The sequence below is a fragment of the Athene noctua genome, chromosome 5 (genome assembly GCF_965140245.1).
Source record: "Athene noctua chromosome 5, bAthNoc1.hap1.1, whole genome shotgun sequence".
NCBI classification, from domain to species: Eukaryota; Metazoa; Chordata; class Aves; order Strigiformes; family Strigidae; genus Athene; species Athene noctua.
Window position 1 is genome coordinate 13,308,568 of NC_134041.1, and position 20,070 is coordinate 13,328,637.

The following is a 20,070-nucleotide window of genomic DNA, read 5'->3' on the forward strand; positions in this document are numbered from 1 at the left end:
GTACTTGAAAGGAAAGTCTCTGCCAAATATGTACAGGCCATTTGCCCCTCTGTGTTGGTACAGATGTTGCATTGCTCAGTGCAGCCTCTCCTACAAACAAGATTTAAAATGTAGAGCTGTCTTCTATTTTTCATTTGGATCATCAAATTGTTGGATCCGCTGCTGTGACTGTACAGTGTTTAACACAGTTGATCTGCATGCTAGATAGAAAGCTCTATGATGTAGTGCTGTGATAATAATATGATTGTTAATGTATACTATAGAAAGTTCCTTGCTGAATTCTGCGTATCTTCATCCAAAACCAACCCCCTAAAAACCCACCCTAGAAATGAATTCACTGTTAGCAAGACGTTTTGGCTTTCTGCAGAGGGCATGTTGCTCTTGCACTGGAAAATTAAATCATTGGATAGAATGAACCCTGATGTCACCATCCCAGCAAATACATCCTTCACACCTCTATTTGTTTAAAATTTTGCTGCCCTGAAGGGTTGTATGCCACAGAAATAGTTTAATGTCTGCATCTAAATCTTGACTTTGAATATCTCTGAAGAGATGACACTGCCATGCTGGTGTCTAGCTTCTTTATCAATCAATCCCTTTTATTTTACTTTTTTCCCCAAGCCCCTTTTTCTAAGCTTCCAATCGAGAAAAGAGCATAAAGAAAGGAACAAGAATGAAGCAGTGTTTTCCTCACTAAAAGTAGTATGTTCCCAGCTACATGACAGAAAATTTAAAATTCCCGTTATGAAATAGCTGGTCTCAGCCTAGACTTCTCAGTAATTTTATCTTGCTTTTTATCATCTATAAATGATTATGCCTATTGAAATGTTACTTCATGTGCCAGAAACAGACAATGCTTGGAGGCATTGAATAATATATTTTACTTTTCTGATGACATATGTGGCAACGATGTATGGATGAAGTAGGCTAGAACAGGTTTATCCAAAGGAAACAGGGAGATTTCTGTGTTTGATGAAGGGAAAGGGCCTTGCCAAAACAATTTAGAGCCCAGTTTTACTTTGTTTATGTAAAAGGATGTCCATGGAGGCTGTTCTTGTGCCCTGCCAACCCGGGATGGCTGTGCTGGGGAGTCTTATGATCAAGCGCAAAACAACAAAAAAACCCCAACTACACAACTCGAGGCTGGCTGAAGAACATCATCTCCACTTAACTTCCTGCTAATTCACAGTGGTCCTCCTTTTTTATGGGAAGAGCGGTTTGAAAAAACTTTTTTTGTTCTGCTCTCAGAATTTGAATCTTTGCCTGGTAGCTGTGAAGACGGTCTCTAACCCTTATCTTCAGTACTTGTATCTTATATTTCAGAGCAGAGCCAACCATTCAGCCAGACCTTGAAAGAGCCTGTATACCTCCTCACACTTTGCATCCCTGTGGCTGGAACAAGACATTAATCTGCATTGTGTTTAGGGTGCATTGGCTGTCTGAGGGTGCCTAACACAAGACTAAAATGAATAATGACCACCTGCTTCTGTTTTCCTTTTCATGCTTCTGAATAGCAGGTGTGCTGCGTACACCATGGCAGAGACAGCATCCAGAGCAACTTTCCAAAAGTGCTGACCTCTCAGAGAACAGTATGGGATGAAACTGGTTTGAAGGGTCAGAGCAAGAGTTCTGCCAAGTGACAGACTGGGCAAGATCTATTTTGTCTTCCAAAGTTATCTGGCCTTTAGATGGAAACTGAGGCATGTGGCCAATTTTTGTTAGCTTCAAGTCCAGCATGGCAGTCAGGGATCTTTATGGAGCAAAATGGAAGTTTGGGCTTGTCCAGATGGTGGCAGGCAATTACATTTCACTTGTGTGAATTTCTGGTTATACAGTTTTTGCTCTATAGCAAAAACTTTCCCCTGGAGGTAGAAGTGAGCTGCAGGCATGTGAAGGTTTCCAGCAAAAAGCATTTTCTTCACAGATACGCAGCCTGAGAATACTGAGAATATGGGGTTGTTATAACATATTACTTGCTTTTCATTACTTCTGCCCCTGGACCGCTGTCATATGTTTAATTTCATTTGTCTGCTTTTTTTTTTCTTATCTAAAAGTTAGTACTTCCAGAGGTTACATCCCAGTTTAGTGTTAGCTAAACATACAAGTATGTGATTAACATCCATTCCTCCTGCTGCGAACCAAATGCACTGATGATTTTACTGCTAGGAGCAGAAATTGAATTTATCACACTTTCACTTTAGAAGCCGTCACATTCCCTTTCCTGTGAGTTTTTGAAACTAGAAATTTAGTATTTCTGATATTGCCTATAAAATATCAAAGAAATGCAGTAAGCTTTCAATAACTACATATTTTTTCATATATAGAGATCTGCAGACCAGAGGTCTGCTATTTTATTGTTTTCTAGGAATCTTTATGCATCTGTGGGGCTTTTTGTTGTTGCTTTTCTTCTGCTTTATGCATTTTTGAGTCTATTTCTGGTTGAAAGAATCAACTTTCTGAAAGGGATTTTTCATTAAAATGTCGGCAGCTATAGGGTGTCTTTCAGAATGCTTGTGAAAACTGCTCAATTAGGGATTCATTCCTATGATGTTGCCTATCATGAATATATTTCTATAAATGGGAGAGAGAGTTCAGAGGTGTATCTGGCAGGGTGAGAGTTAATACTTACATATGGGTGGTTTTTTTCTTTGAACTTTTTCTCAGCAGGTGAAAAATAGCTACAATCAGGTGGTACTTCAGTAAGTAGTAACAACCAACTGCCAGGTTGAAAGATCACAAAATCTTGTACCAGCAGTTCTATTATAGGGAAGCGTACGTCAGCCTCTGTGTGTGTCTGAAAGCTTGCCAAGCTATTGATAAGAAGAGCTGGGCAATAATCCAGAGTGTAAAGAAAAAAAAAAAAAAAGCACTATTTCAGAGCTGTACCGCAGAGGCTTTTTTCCTTCCTTTTTAATACTACTTTATCATGCAGAGACTACATTAGTATTTATATAATATGCATCTACAGCTACTGATGAGGTTTGCCCTAGTTGTGAAGGACATCGATGAATTGGTAACAGCAGTTTTAGATTAAATATTCTTAACAGATCTTACAGAATGAAAAATCAACAATTTTATTTAAAGTGTGCTTCTCTGCCATGGGCATTTTAAGGGGCTAGATCTTTTAAGCTACTGGACAGCTTTCAGTTGAGGTATAAAATGAAGTAGCAGACTGGCCAAAGGCATGCCTTGCTCAGAAGTTTAGCGTGGCTTGGTGGTGCTGTGACTTTGTGGTTTGTGAAGGTTGGATCTGTGCTAATGATGTGTTTGTGCCTTGTTGGGAGAGAGGCTGCTTGTATAGGAAACCCTGGGCCAGAAGTAGACTGCTGAAGGAAATACAAATTCAGCTTTGTGTAAGCAGGAAAGGAGCGGGAGAAACAATCACTATAGGATATGGAGAACACAAAGTGCTGGAAAGCCTGAAACCACTCGAAGGGATAAAAATATCTCCAGACAAAAAAAAAAAAAATGTTCCTCCTTATCAGGCTTTGAGTTTAGGGCAAGAGGGAATAGTCACACAGATTAATTCCTGAAATCTGACAACACTTTGCAATTTGAAGGGCTTAGAATCACTGGGACTCTTCAAATGTAGTAACTTCTTATGCATGATAGCAAATGGGAGACTTTCAAAATACTTCAACAGTTACTCCTTGAAACTTTGAAGTTCTTGACCTTACATAATGTCATATTATTACCCAAATATATGTGCTATTTCTGATGGGAATGCTGTATGTAATAACATTACGCAGTTACCTGAGACTAAATGTCAATAGCAATAATCCTCCTCTACGTAAAGCTGTGAAGGCTTTTAATATAGACAGCTGCTGCTCCATAAATTGTTTGGACAATACTGTGCTGATTGTTGTTTTTGTTCATTGCTCAGGTCTTACCCCAGTAAGCCTGAGTACTCTCTGCAAATTTTTGGCTTTAATGAAGGAGATGTTTGAATATGTTTTATTTTGCTGTGAAAAACACTGTGTCAAGCTGTTAAGAATCTAGATACACCACCATTCGTATGGGACTGCATTGTGAATCATGGTGAAGACTGAATTATGTAACAAATTTTCAACAAATAACAACAATAAAAAAGGTACAATGAGCTGTGTTCTTGAGAGCTCTTCAGCTGCCTTAGCTATAAAAAAGGCCAGAACTCCTACAGAGGATGCATGCAAGAAGTAATGTGTCTTCTATTCATGCCTGCTCAAACATCATAAGCTATGAACACAGTCCTGATTCAGGGTGCATCTGTAGAACCCTTACCTTCTTTGTTCTCTTATCCTGAGAAAGAAACATTGACAGCCATCTCCTGTGGAGCCTTTGAACATATTCAGGTTAACTTTTAACTTCTGGAGGAGAAGAAAGTAAATCTTCAGCTACCGATTTTATGCAAATGTTGTTTGACACATGTCTATTTCTAAAAGGATCTTTGCTATATAGTCTTGTTCCCTCTTTGAAAACTTCCAGGACCCCTGCCTGAGTATCCCTCCAGCAGCCCTGTTAAAGGGAGTTTCAGGACAAAAGAAATAGCTGGAAGGCATATTTATTTCCAATACCAGTGAAATCAGTAAGGTATACTGAACTAGTGTGCTGAAAGAATTTCATTTTATTCTCTGTTGTAACAGAAAGCATCATTTGAAAGGGATGATCATGACTATAAAAGAGAAAATTAAATAAAACTTTTTTACATATAGTGGTCTACAAAATGAAACAAATTCAGTAAGTGTAGCCATTATTGTTTCAGTTGGTATTATACTTGAGTAAAAAACTTAAAAACCTCATCAGTCCTGTAATAAAAGTAGTATAATGTACAGAGATATCAGAAAAGTGATTGAGTTGTTCAGTATGCTCATAAAGGTAGGCATTGTGAAACTAATACAATATTACTGTGTATTGTGTCATCTAAGAGACTCAAAGCCCTCACGTAAGTCTTTACCTTTGATTTGTCCTTCCAAGTGCAGTATTATCATGTATCCATGAAACTAATGAAAAAAATTAATAATGTAAAAAAAAAAAATTTCTGAAAAAGGGTTTATTTTCAATTACTGTTTGGGAATATGGAACTTCACTGGATCCAAGGGTTCTTTACTAGAGTCTTCCATAATGCCATATTCAACTTCAGCACTCAGTAACTTCAGGCAGTTAGCTATAATAGAAACAATAGACCCGAGAAACCAACAGAGGTCTAGAATAAAAATTTAGGAGTAGCTTCTGTTGATTTCTTTGTGATCTTAGGGAAGTCACTTTCAGCCCCAGTTTATGCATCTGTGAAATGGGTTTTTACTGTTAAGATCACTAGGATGGGGATTAATTACTGCTTGTAAAGTGGTTTGATAGCTAGTGCCATATTATACATTCTAAGTGGTGGGCAGTTGCTCTTGGGTTAGAAAGTAGTCTAAAGGTACTTAGTGCATACCTCGGTAAAATTCACAATTTATGAAATTCTTATGCTGAAAATAAATTTCTTTCTCCCTGCTAGACAACTACATACAACACAAAAAGTGTTTGTGTCTTATTATTCTATCAGGCATTATTGAACTCTAAAAAATGGTATTGTCATCTCAAACTTCTTAACACATTATGAAAGAAAAATGACTAAAACTTGTTTAGACTGTCAAGTTCTTGCCAAACTGAAGCTAATGAATCATGCTGGCACTGGAAAATAGCCAAAACCCGGTGATAGTGAAGGTTATAAATAGTGTTAGAGACCATGTTGCCAAATATATATGTATATATATATGCACACACCACTATAAAAGTACTGTTGTTATTGTTTTATATCCATGAAGTTTTTAATGAAATCCCAACTAGCATAGTAGTATGACACTCCTGTTCTTATTTCAGTTCTTAACCATGTTAATATAAATTGAAGCTTTAGAAGTGTTTATTGATTTTGATGTACGCAATAGACAGAATGAACCTGATGTCTGAGAAATAACTGAAACCGATACTGGGATTATGTTTTTGGATAGATGGATAGATTGAGTAAAAATAGTTGAGAAGAAACTGTTCAGTTCTAGTGTGCACTTTCTTCCTGGTGAGGTCCCAGCTGTTGCAGTACATGTACTCTGATCTGAATCATGTCCACGTTTCTTTCTCCCTCTCTTTTTTTTTTTTCTCTTTTTTCTTTTTTAAACCATGAATGAGCAGGCTCTTAGACTTCATGTCATTAACAAATAGTAAACTCTATCAATCTTCTGCTATAGGATCCTGTATTTGTAAGTATGGTAATTTTCTTCTTGCAACTGTCATCTAGACTAGTCATGTACTACAGTGAATGAAATAAAATGTTACAAAAGCTAATATACCATGAAAATACCATGAAAGTCGTCCAGCTAGGAAACTGTTTAAAATATGTCTTATTGTTTACTCTTCACTGAGTATGTATAAAGCATGTTTATAACTGAATATACATTTTTTATTTAAATGTTGGCAACATCAAAATATCTACATTAAATTAGCTGGAAAAATATAAAGATTGAGATTTATACAGGAAACGTTTCCATGTTAGGGAAACATTTCTTTTGTTAAGAAACTAATTGCATTCATGAAAACTGAAAACTAAGAAGGAGTAAGATTTGTTTCTGTGCAGACTGGCTAATTAACATTGGTTTAGCTCTCCCAAATGGTAGGATGTGTAAGTATTTAAAATGTTGATGCAGACAAATTTTGAGACAAATTAGAGTCTGATATTCATCCCTGTATATAGTTTCATACTTCTCTGTCATATCTTAATGTCATGTACAATTCCTGGAGTCTCCAATGCTAAATTTTAAGTTTTATCAGAGGAAAGATAACAAAATCCATTTATCTGCAGAAACGGGAGATTTTACAAGAAGCACTTACTGAGAAATAGCGCCTGCATTTATTTTTTTTCTTCAGCAGGTAAAGGAGGGAGGAACTTAAGGGGAATAAATTACTTTTAGAGGTGCCCTTTAGAATAGTCTTGGCCACTGAGCAGACTGCCTTACTTAATACTTAAGAAGCCTAAAATTAGAACAAGTAGGTGCTTTGTTGTTGTTCAATATTTTTACAGTGAAATTTGTACAGCCACTGAAATGACAATTTGCAATAGTCTTTCCCTCAAAGAATACATGTTGTTGGATCTCATGCCTTTAACAAAAATTACAGGAGAACTGAATCCTTAAGACAAGCTTCCTTTGTACAAGTTGATAAGTGGACATTGTGTTTACATATGTCTAGGTTGTTTTTTTTTTTTTCCAAAATGATTATAACAGATGCCTTGATTCCTTTCTGTTGTAACAATTCCTTTCTCTCATTGTATTATTCTAGTTAGTGCAGGTTCTTTCTGGCTAAGCAACAGACACAGGAAAATCTTTGCTGTTTTCTTTTTCAAACAATATTTTCTTACATAAGAAAACAAAAGGCGGCCACACTTTTTTCTTTCCTCCTGTAGTATGATGTATTTAAAGAGAATGAATATAACAATCAAGTGGCATCATAATGAAGGCCAAGAAATCTCACTACACAATCTGAATTCTTCTCAGGGCAGAGGCTCTCTGTGAGAAGCACACACAAGTGACTGCAATGTTTTCAAGTTTAGAACATATCTGCACAAAATAAAGGAAGTAAAAAATGGTATTCGACAAACTGGGAAGATGTGGAAATCAGGTAGGAGCGTCATACAGGGCAGTACTGCTGCTTCCTGCTGTGGACATTTTGATTGAAGGATGCTTATGTAGTAGAATGAGACTCTAGATTCCCCTCCAAATATTTGCAATATTTTAATTCTGATTTGCAATAAATAGTATGACTAATCCACACTCCTTCTCATTACTTTACGATTATCACTTGCACTGCACATCTTGACTGCTCTTACCACTTAAAAGGGCCTAATATGTAGCTAAACATTTCTGACTCCATCTGGTACAAAGAGAAGTGACGCAGGAGTGCTCCCCAGCCAGTTTATTGCAATTTTATGTAAATCTGTTATAATGCAGCTGATGAAAAGTGCAGTGGCTTCCTTGAATTCTGAAAGCTGTGATTGGGTTTTGGTGGCTGTGTTGCCCTCTGATTTGCTGGGTTTAATTTCACATTGCACAACCATTAGCTGACGAAGATTCCTCACCGAGTCACGTTGCCACAGTGCTTTTCTTCTTCATCATCCTCTTCCCTTTCTCCTCACAGTGACCTCATTCACCTACATTTTCCATCTTGGTCTTTTGCTGCTTTTATCTTAGAAATTGCAGCCTCCTAATACATCAAAACAGATAGAACCATGCATAACGTACCATTTTGTTAACTCTTGTGTGTGGGAATGCAGTCATATCCCTTCATATTTGCTGTCTGCTCTTTGTGATTCTCACTGTTTTCTGTGTTCAGACACTGTACCAAAGCATGTCGGCAGTGCCTACAGGCCTTGTGCATGGGCACGTAGGCCTTGTGTGCTCACGTTCAGTAAAACTATGGCTTTCCCAGTATGTCTACTGTGTAAATGTTGTTGTTTCTTCTGCTCAACATTTTGAATTTTAGTTTCTGCTGAAACTAAACCTTTAGGCAAAGAACACATTCACCTTATATGGTTGCAATCAGAGCTTGCCTTTCACTCCTCCATCACTATTGCAGCACGTGTGATCTTATTGCCATCATGTACAAAAGTGGTCTTAAATGTGTACTCTGATGGTTCCTGTCAGTTGGTGGTATTTGTAGGTAGAAATTGGGGTGATTGGATTCTGTCATCCAGCAGTTACCCTTAGGCAAATAGTATTTTCACCTCTATTTTCTGTATATATTACTGTTTAGAGGGATAGGATTACATTCAATAGGGTGATTAAACTGTGGCAAATCAGGTAAAGCTAGAATGTAATTAAAGTACTGTATAAACACGTGTAAATGATCATTGTTCCATTCCCTCAGGGAAAATTTAAATATAACCTTTACAATAGAGTATCATACCTAGCATCTTTACATATGCAGGCTAACATGTTTTGTCTTTAAGTAACTTGTCTAGAAGTAATTGACTGCAGTATTTAACAGACAGCTAAAAATTAGGGGAGCATCATATTTTTTGTAAGTTTTTCTCCTTCAGATTGGGGAGTTATCCAGGGAAAAAGTTGGTATCTTTCTGTGGTTACATTCACCCATCCAACCAGATAGGTTAGAGGTGGAAAGCAAAGGCTAATTAAATACAGGCTTCAGATCTGTTGCATTATTAACAACAGAGGTCACCTTGTCTGAGATAATAATAATAATTTACAAAGTGTAAATTAATGAACCTGGAATAACGCAGAATGTTGTGCTGACTTCACCAATTTATTCTAAAATATTTATGGTTAGAGTACGAGTTCTGTTGCACAGGAATGACTTAAAATTAAAGCACAATAAATACAGTCTGTAGTGATCATCTTCACAATAAACTTGGTGTGGCATGGCTTCAGATGGCATTGTCACTTTGTGTATTTGTCCTGTGTCTAGAACACTGATGATTTTGAATGGAGACTTTGGTGTGCATGTTTACATAAAATCTTTATTGCAAATACAAATAAAATTTAAAACCAACAGATGTTTTTTGAAACTCAAAAAAAGATCTGATTTTTCTTTTGAGCAAAACTGATTAATTTCCAACCATTTCTAAAGGAAACTCTCAAATCCTCTGAAATAAAAACTTATCAAAATGAAACGATCCAGTCACCTGTCTCCTTGTGCTCCTGCAAGATCAGCAAGATGACTACCATAAAAATAATTTAACATAAAGCTTTCTAAAGTGTTTTTCCTTCATCCTACAAAAGATATGTATTTTCTATTAAAATCAATTCTTAATTTTAATAATGTATTTATTTTCTTTCTTTTCATTACAGAGAAAGTCCATTGTTGCTGTGAGTTTCATTGCAGCATTCCTCTGTCTTATCATCATTCGTCTCACAAATGAAGTAACTTTCCCTTTGATCCTAAACTGCTTTGGACAAACCAGTGTCAAATGGATACCATTTTCTAATGGGCAAAGGCAGCCTCTGAGAACTCATTATGGATATATAAATGTGAAAACACAAGAGGTAAGACCTGGTATCAAGAGCACAGCAAAACAGTAGATAGACTTTCTTCTCTGATCCCACATAATTGCTTTTCAACCAACCTGCTAGCGTAAAAACTAAAGCAAGCAGTGTTTCTGAGCAAAATGTCTTTTTAAAAAGTGTGTTACCATTTAAATGACCATTGAATTTTTAAAATTTCTGTCATGTCTGGAGAGATATGTGGGGAGAGCAGTGGGTTGGCCTCAAAATCATGCTTGGTTGTGGTGAAAACCAATATTTATACAAGCAAGCAAAATTTTCAGATTAATTTCAAGCCTTCGGTCCCTTTAACTCAAAGGGAAATTTTCTTGTGTGTGCTTGTACTAAAGTCCTAAAACTGTTTAATATTGCCTGTGATACCCAAGGAAGAAGTAGTTTATTTGTATGTGCATGGAAGAGGAAAAGGGAATGGTTTGCAAAATGAATATATGTGAGTGTAGAAAACTTATATAGCTAGAGGTTTACTAGATTTTTCTGAAGCTATCACATTAACACTTGGTAGCTATTGGAAAGCCAGGTATGTATTTCCAGCCTGTATTTTAAAATGCTTTGTCCTTTATCTGCTTTGCAAAGTACTTGCTGTGTGATAAAATTACATTTTGCAGGGACTCCTGCTTTAAACTGTTGCAGTTTGCAAAATATCTAATGACATTGTTGGGTTTTGGTGTTAGTGGTGCTTTTTCCACAGACTCTCCCTCTCCCTCTCCCTCTCCCTCTCCCTCTCTCCCGTTTATATAGTAGAAACTTGCAAAATAAGCTAACATAAAAAAATTAACTCATTCTAAAAGTTGTTTCTGAGCAGTTGTAGCACTGTCAGTCATGAGAAATGCTGTCAGGCTTACGCTTCCTGCTACTTTTTTTTTTTCTTCTTTAATAAACTAATTGCAATTTTATAATGAAATTCTTTCACATAATGGCTTTTACAGAGAATGAAAATACTTTAGCACTTCATTATATTCAGTCCTATAGGTGTATTGGAAAAGTTAGATATTATTTTATCTTTAGTGTGTTAAATGTGAAAATCAGGAGACAGGTGATAGTTTTTAGGAGGCAGCTTCCTTTAAAATTATGTAGCTTTTAATTATTGTCCATGTACAATGCAGCACTGAGTATATTGGAGTCCAAAGTACATTGTCTACAGAGCAGAAAAAGGACAAACACCTGAAAGGAAATCTGTTGGAGTCAGGGTGTGAATCCCAGACCCAGTAAAATGAATGGGAGCTGCTGTTGAATTCAAAAGGGCTAAGGTTCCATCCAGCATATCTTAAATACAAAAGGACAAGGAACCCACTAAAAATGAGAGGGCAGTGTGTTCTGCATGTCCCTGAGTTATTGCCACAGTGGCAGGCATGGAATCTGAATGAGGTAGACCTGCCACGGTCACTTGATCACTATCAGTCTGAACTGATAACTGGAGAGGAGAGGAGCATGCTAATCTATTTTTATTCACCGTTGCTTTCATCAGGGGTTAGATGTAGCTTGTGGGAGCCTTAATTCATTCTTAAATTTGGTAACACACTTGGAAGTTCTAACACTAAATGGAAATGAATGTCCTGAAAGTTGGTGACCAGTATCGATTAGTAAGACGTTTGTCTCAATTTAGCTTAGGTCATGAAGGACTTCTTAAACGTAGTAATTTTAATTGTTTTCCCCCTTGTATTTGCAGATTACATTAATATTTGCTAATTAAAATGATAATGAAGAAACTGAACGTGCCTTGCTAATTGTGAATGCACTATCTTCTGACTTAATTATTCCCTGTGTGAGGGAAATTTTATTGTGCTGCCCATGTGAAAAGCTTTTACACAGCTCATTTTCCTAACTCTCACTTAACAGCTTTCTCACACTACAATTTTTATAACATGGATTGCTTTATAAAATAAACGCATGTGTACTATTTGTATTAAAATGGCTAGCAATTCTCAATTGTTCATAGAGATTAAAACTACAGATCTCTCATTTCTGTGTAAGTGCCAAATACATTGAATGTATGCTCATTTCATAGAATCAAGATATTCTTTTCTAGTTTTTTAAGCTGCTATGGTATGTAAGATCAGTAGAAGGTCCAGTCTGTGAGTGCAGCTAATACCATTAACAAATGTGGCCAAGGTTTTTGCAAAATGGGACACATGCCATCTCATCAATGGGCAAGGACCAAAATGAGTGATGAAACTATACCATAATGAATTACCAGAAAATTATGTGATGGAAGGGAAGATAGGTTAGAAGGCTTTTAAAAGACAAAAATTTTGGCTTTCTCTTTGCTCTTTTGTTGAGAGAATCTTTGCACACCTGTTGAATGTATTCCTAGTCTTCTAGAGTGTCCTTTGAAGCCTGTCACCCCACTGTGTCCTACATGTCTCCTGCTGTCTGATAGCACTCTTTCCTGTTCCTCATCCACTTCCAGCATGCTTCTCCTTCTTTTCTTCACATTTGTTCTCTGTTCTCCTTTACCTGTTCCTCTCAGGCTCCACAATGAGGCCTGGCTACTTGCAGTATGCCAGGGTGCTCTAATCCCAAATTCTTAGTGTACTTAAACAGTACGTATACAAGGTTGTTTTGCTGATCAGGGATACCAATTAAACTCAGACACCAGAGTGAAAAGAGCAGGCGTATTTTACTTAAAATAACTAAATAATGTAACAGAACAATACAGAAAACATACAGTAAGAAAGAACAGAACAACGGGCGTAAAAATAGGAAAATACCGTGTAATGCATCAAATCATTACTACCTGAGAAAGAGAGTAGTGGTTAAGAAAGATCCATCACCACTTGCATACTTTACCATCATCCAGATCCGCAGTCGCTGGGGAGCCCTGGTTACAGCGAGGGTTTGGAGAATCTTTCCCTGCAAGTGGGAAATCCTGCGCGGTGCGTCCACCCATAGGTGAGGCTTCCAAAGTCACTGTGAGCGGGCCCAGCCTTATATACCCAAAAATCAGCAAGCCAGAAGAGCTGGCACCTTTGTTTTAAGTGGAAATACCTGGTTTCAGTCTCACATTAGGTTCCCCCCAGAGCCTGGCCAGGGCTCAAGGAAGAAGCCAAAGGAGTTTCTCTGCTTATCTGATGGAATTACGCGCAAGGTCTCACATCAAGTGTTGGGGACAGACACCAGCCTCCATGATTCTGTTATTCTATTCACATACAAAGGAGGGGAAGGATACATTCAAGGTAGCTACATCACATCAGGTCATGCAGGCAGACACCAGCCTCCATGACTCTGTTATTTTATTCACATACAAAGGAAGGGAAGGATACATTCAAGGTAGCTACATTCTCCATGCGTATTTCATTAAGGATTACGTTCCGGGTTAACAGTTTCAGTTCAGGGCCTGTTGCTCACGCTTCAACACTTCCACCTTTTACATCAGGATAGGTGGTTTATTATAACTTCGTATAATACCAGTTGGCATAATTGTTACCAGTTATGCAATATACAGGATTCATCTATAGGTCAACTCTGGCTTGGGCCTATTGTCCAAGCCTTAGCACTTCAAAGGTCAACAAAATCAAGTAGAGTAATTTACCACCAACTCAGTCAGTCATCTAGCTTCCCTGTCACGTCAGAAAATCTAGATGAACTACTATTCTATCTTTCTTGTCCCTCCCTTGCATATTTACTTTCTGAGGAAAAAGGAAAAAAAACCCAAGACTTTAATCTATATGAAAAATTTGAAGTTAGGAGGATTCTTTTCGGGTAAGGTGGAGTGGGATGGGACTTGAAAACCTTATGAGTTGATGGAAAATCAGTTACTTGGTGATTAAGTCTGAAGAGATCAATGATTTGTATTAAAGAAGACCAGGAAATACGGTGATATGAAAATTTGTGTTTAGCTCATGTAAAAAACAGTGACGTGTATTATTAGGTATGATCAGAATAATGCCATAAGGATATATTTCAAGGGCGTATAATACTATGGAATTTTTATTATTAAAAAGTCTGAAAAAAAATACTGTAACTGGATTGTATGGGAGTATTTAATATAAAATGCAAAGAGAGACATAACTTAATCTCTAATTAATGCTGTACATTAGCATACAGGGTTGTTGCTATGGTTTCCTTGATTTGTAGCTATAGCAACAATTTTGGAAAAAATGACTTTATGTACAGTAAACATACTATATTTGAAATATAAATAGATGTGAAGTGTTGTACTATACTGGCTCATTATGTCTAGACACATTTTAGTTGACTTTTGAGATATTTCTCAAAGAGATGATTCTTCACCTACAAAATTTGTATCCAATGCCCACTCTCCCTCCCTTCAAGAGAAGAGGATCCCTTAGTAGTCCTCCATGATGTGGCCTCTTTTTCAGTGCTCACATTTGAGGGGACTCCCTTAGATTTGCAAGAGACTATGCCTGCCTATTTTGCTGTCTTTCTCAAGTACATGTATTTTGACCTTTCACTGAAAAGGAGATGTATGGGCAAGTTGACCTTTCTGTCCCTTATTTCCTCCACTTTGCACTTACGGATTTTTGGTGATAAGTCCCATGAAATTAATCTTTAAAAAATGTCATGTCTATCATGTGTTAGTTACTTCCTGGTATTTTTTCAGAGAAAATATTACTATGATACAATTCTACGGTGGTTACCTAATTGAAGTCTACTATCTTTTGAGTAAACCAAGCTGATGTAATAATTTTTCTTGTGTATCAAAAATGGGCAAGCAGATAAAAAGAAGCAGGTACAGAAAATATAACCTTCCTTTTTTCGTACCACTCCCACTCTACAAAGAGTTCTGGCAAAATTAATGAACATCATGTCTTTAAATTGCAGCATTATGACATCGATTTAAAACCCATTAGCAGTTTGAAACTTTATGCTAGGCAAGTCTAATAGTGTTCTTGGATATTTGATTGTGCTTCCTGAAAGGTGAATATTGAATAGATTTTTACTCTACTGTCAGTATTAAAACAATATAGCATTTTCTTACATACGTTAAATCTGAAATATAGCTGCAATAACACTTGAAACATAATTATAAGAAGTATATTCAAGTGCTATACAAAGATTAAAACTGTTCTTGGAAAAGGGTAAGTTCTGAGATGACCTAAAATCCCTACATTAAACTGCGAGATCTAATGGCTTCATCTAAAATGAATTCTGAGGGAGAGAAGAGCCTTTGTGTCATGAACATTGAAGAATCTCACAGTATAGTGGTAAGCACCAGATAAAAGGGGACTGCATTGTAGCACTTAATTTTTTTTTTTTAAATTTCTGTTGTAACTGAAAAACTTATCAATACTGTGTTGCAATTGAAGAAATAAATTTGGATCATATTATCACATACTATTTTGTTCTATAACCTGAACAAACTAGTAATGCTTGTGCATTAATTGCTTGCCAGCTGTGGCATACACAGCCATACGTATGTGTGAACATACAGCCTAAGTCTTGTTTCTTTTTTTTCTTTTTGCCAGGATTTCTGTTGTAGAACTCAGCTGAAATGAGTGGAGTTTTCCACAAATGAAATATCTCAGACATGAATAAAAATAGGGGGAGGCTAGAAATGTTATACGTATTTGTGTAGTCCTTTTTCTTTTTTTAAATGTAGTTATTCTGTTAAAAAACCCCCAGCACCTGAGGTATAGAGGAAAACATAACATGCAGAAATACAAGCTATGTGATGTGCTATCTGACATTAAGATAAGGCAGGTACCATTTCAACAATAGAAAAAGCATAGCTGTCAAACATCTTAGGAGTAATCATAGGAAGGACCCATACCGATCATGAGAGATCATGTTCTTGTAAAAGTTGAATAACGAAATTAAAAAATGCACAAAGAAAGCAAAGAATGTGATGGATATTTTGATACTGGTTTCTTTCCATATATGGGAAGTGAGAAAAAATTTTAAAAGGACTGAAAATAAGTAAAACTAATGATCAACCTGGGAAGGTTTAAGTTTTGCGTTGGTTAGTGATGGATGCAGAATGACACTTACTGTGAAGAGAAACTAAGAGAATAACACTGGGCTTCATGTCAAAACAGAAGGTACCAGACTGTGAACTTGCCTGGTGTATTCAGCTAACTTCAGAGATGTTTGTTTTATACTCTTGCTGGGAAGAACTGGGTCCTAGAGACACTAAGAAGCTGCATCAACCAGAACTCACTGTGACAGAAAGTTGCTTTAGTCTGACACGTTCCTGGCTTCCATCCTGTCTTTTCCTCTGGAATCTTATTCATTGTTACAGCTTAAGTATTCATAGGATATTTTGTTAAGAAAAGGTCATCTGTTTCATAGTAATTTATCATTTATATCCCTTCTAAGACACAATTTTATATCAGTTGCTCAGATTATTTCAGCCTTAATAATCACTTGATAATAGTAATAATGAATTAAAACTAAACACACCATATATTCTTCTGGATATTTTTTTGCTTCTGCAATATAAATTTTCTGGAACAACTTTTCTTGCAAGTATTACAGAAGGATTGTTTTTTTTAACATTTTTAATGACACACACATTGTTTGTTACGCTTCTGAGACCAACTTCTGTGGTGGGTTGTTGGTTTGTCCGCCCCTCTGTGTTTGCTAACTATACCAGAGTTCCCATTCCTGGCTCTGGGAGCCGTAGGCAAACACTCTGAAGACTTTAACCACCAAATGAGCAACTCCAGGAGCACATATAGTACAGAAATAGATCTCACTAAACAAATTATTACTGGAGTCCCCATTGCTCTCTTCCTCTTTTCAACCCCCTTTTTGCCTGGGAGAAGAGAGGACCATCAGAATAAGCTGCAAGGTCCACTTGAAACCACTCAGGCTGTTACGAACCTACAGGAGAGAAAGGAGCACAGATGATGTGTGTCCTCAGTAGAGTAAATCCTGCCAGCTCAGCTTTTTTCCTTCTGTATATATGGAATTAGCTTAGGTTTTTAAAGCTGCCACAACTCTGATGGTGTCTCATGAGGAAAAAGTCAAGTGCCAGGATAAATATATCAAGTATTCTATACAAAGGAATTAAATCTGCTCCACACAGAGCCTGAATGTGATGAGTCAAGCAGTGCTGCCTGTGTGGCAGCTCTGCTTTTTTAAAAAAAGACTAAGGGACTTGAGAAGAGATTACTATCAGCCAGTGAGCTGTGCCATCTAAAGTCAATCCCTAAAGAATCTGGGCTGATAGAAATAAATGTCTATGATGCACAGTCATGGGCTGGATTGATCTGTTGAACGGAGCTTACAGGTTATACTGGGAAAGGTGCCTGGTGTCATCGATTTGCCATACACCTTGGCTATGTGTAATTTCCAGAGATTTCTCCCACCTCCTTCAGGATTTTCTTTACTGCTAGCGAAGGGAAGGTTTATATTAGATAATGTTAGACTACCTACAAGAAGGTGCCAGTTGTGTTTTCCATGTAAGAAGTGTGAACGATGTCTCTCCAAATGAGAGATATGACACTGTGAAAATTGACTCAAGACCATTTGGAAAACAGAGACAAACGTAAGTTTTGCAGTTAGCCAACTTGATAGACAAACTGTGATCAGTAAAATTTTGTTTTAGTTAAACGGCAGATGGACCAAAGTGAAGGGAGTACTCTTTAGACTGGTAAAGAAAAGAAAAGAGCAGAGGTTTGGTGTAATAGCTTCTTGAATGAGACCAAACCACTGGGGAAGATGGGAAAGGTGGGCTCACTGGTGGAAAGAACAGGTGAGAGTGGGGCTTGTGGTCAAAGGGAGGATGGAGGAACTTACTGCTCTTACTCTGAATGAGAACTGAATTCTGTTACCATGATGTGGTTTTAGCTTTTGTCAATAATAATTGCTAAATGAAGGATGAGCTGGTTTGCATTAATAGCAAGCAAGGTGTCTTCTTGGTGTTATTTTTCATCAGCTGGGAGAGCAGTGCCCTATCATTTACTCACTGAATATCCTCCCACTACTGTTGTTTAAAAATTAAGATGCCTCCATCTTAAATTCAGTGTCACCCTCTTGAGTTTATACCCGGAGTCTTATTTATCATAGAGATTCGGGGTATCCTTTGCAGCAAAGTGTTGCTAGCTTTGGATGCAGTGATGATGGCTAAGGTACACTTTGTACTGGTGTATAAAATACACCACAGAGTAAAAAGAGCCAGTGAAAATGGAATTTTGCTCATATAATTGTTTCTACACAAGGGGTTTCTGCTGGCTGTGGCAATCAGCGATTTTAGCTCTTTGAGCTCTTGCCCAGCATAGCTATTCTGGCAGAGATGCGCAGCACTGAGCTGACCCGAGGCTATTAATACGTCCCTGCAGGGGAGCAGCGTGCCAGCCACACACACACGGTTACACGTACGTGCATGGGTGTGCACATAAACACAGCAGATATAACTTGCTCAAGAGGCAGACTCCCAACACTGACAATCATGACAATTACTAGTTAGTTTTAAAGGCACAGCCATCTTCCTTGAAAGCCTTTGCTTTCCAAGTTTGCTCCCATGGCCATCTGTCATAGCCTGCGTTTGGCAGCTTCAGGTTCTGCTGCAAAGCTCTGTGGATTGAATACATAGTTTTGTTCTTTCTTTATTGTTCTCTGAGTTGGTGGAAAGTTTCTACCGTGTGAGCCTTCTCTCTTAGGCTTTTTGTTAGATTAAAATGTGAACCTTAAATGCATTTTTGAGCTGTTAATCTGTGCTATCTGCTCTCAGACCAGACTGAAACAGGTGGACTGCTGTAACTGCTGCATAGAAAGAAATGAGCTCAGAGACCCTCTTAGAGCAGATGCAGATTGCACCAGCAGTAATTGCTTTTCTTGGGATAGTCTCTCTTGTCTGGCTGAATACATTAATCCATACTACCAAATATGTGTTATCTGGTCTGTAAGAGGGACTGTGTGACTGTCATATCAAAAGCCTCAAGCCCCTTACTGGCATTACTGTGCTGGCAGTGTGTGCATCTTAGAGCTCTACTTGATAGAGTTACAGTATCTGTAAGAGGGAGTGACATTTCTGTGGGTGTAGCTGTAAATTTTGTCTACTTGTCATAAATCATTTTTTAACTACCTCTAAACCAATAAGTGATATTACCACCAGTGTTGAAAAGTTCATGGTAAATTTCGTCCATGGGGCTGCACCCTAAATTGAAAACCAATTCAATCTGGGGAGGGGTGTGAGAAAATGAAGCTCTGTGTTATATGCAGTATTTCTTTCTTCCATCTTTATTTTTTCTTCTCTCCATTTGATATATCTTTCATATTCAGCCAGTGGGAGATTACAGTAATCTGTTGTTTCCTGTCAGAAAAGCAGTTGGCATGCACATTAGATGAATAAATACAGTGTTAAATGAAATTCCCCAAACGAGTGCAGAGAAATTACTAGAGTGATTTTGGGATTGTTCACTTAATAACAACAATTCATCCTCCATTTTTATACTCAACCCCAGGGGTGCCTTTACCTTGTTCGTACTAGTCCAGTCCTCTTTTCCTCAAGTAATAGCATCATTTTTTGAAGTACAGCTTCTTGAATTTGTCGTTAAGAGTCTCTTGTAGTTAGGAACCAGTGTTTTGGATTTGAAATTGATGGAAATGTCACAGGTCTTAGATCAATATTTCTCCAGGGGGCAGAACCTGCTTACTCCAGTTAGAGGGTGCAAAGAATGCTTAAGGGCCTCATGTTAATATTAAACCAGGGAAAGGGCAAGTTGGTTTGTGTTGATTTCCTGGTTCTAGTTCACTAATGCTACCACCCTCCCTCCGTTCTCCCTTTTTGAGTACTGGTGCCTACGATTCATGTTTGTAAAGAGAAAATAAAATTTCTGAAGTGTATTGAGTTGAAAAAGTATTTTTCTAAGCTTTTCTTCATATGCCTCAGACTCCTACGAAATGCCCAACTGCATGCACAGGAGTTACCCCAAAGAAGTTCCAGGGCAGTACATTGAAGGCATAGATCAACGCTGGCAAATATTCTTTGCCTTGGTGTTTAATTTCTATTTTAGGATAAAGTTTATATTTGATGATATACAGTGTATTATGGAAATGATCAATGACTGACAATTTTGTTCTCAGGTGTTTTTTATGTAATTACTTTTATTGATTTATTAACATTTCCTAGCTTACA

General features: G+C 37.4%; 1 protein-coding gene across 1 annotated transcript in view; it reads left to right on the forward strand.

Moving 5' to 3' along the window:
• Positions 1–20,070, forward strand: part of ST6GALNAC3 (ST6 N-acetylgalactosaminide alpha-2,6-sialyltransferase 3) — a 219,604-nt gene that overhangs the window by 92,698 nt on the left and 106,836 nt on the right. The window contains exon 2 of the mRNA XM_074906404.1: positions 9,816–10,010. Coding sequence (XP_074762505.1) covers positions 9,816–10,010 — 195 coding nt within the window. The remainder of the gene's footprint in view (positions 1–9,815; positions 10,011–20,070) is intronic.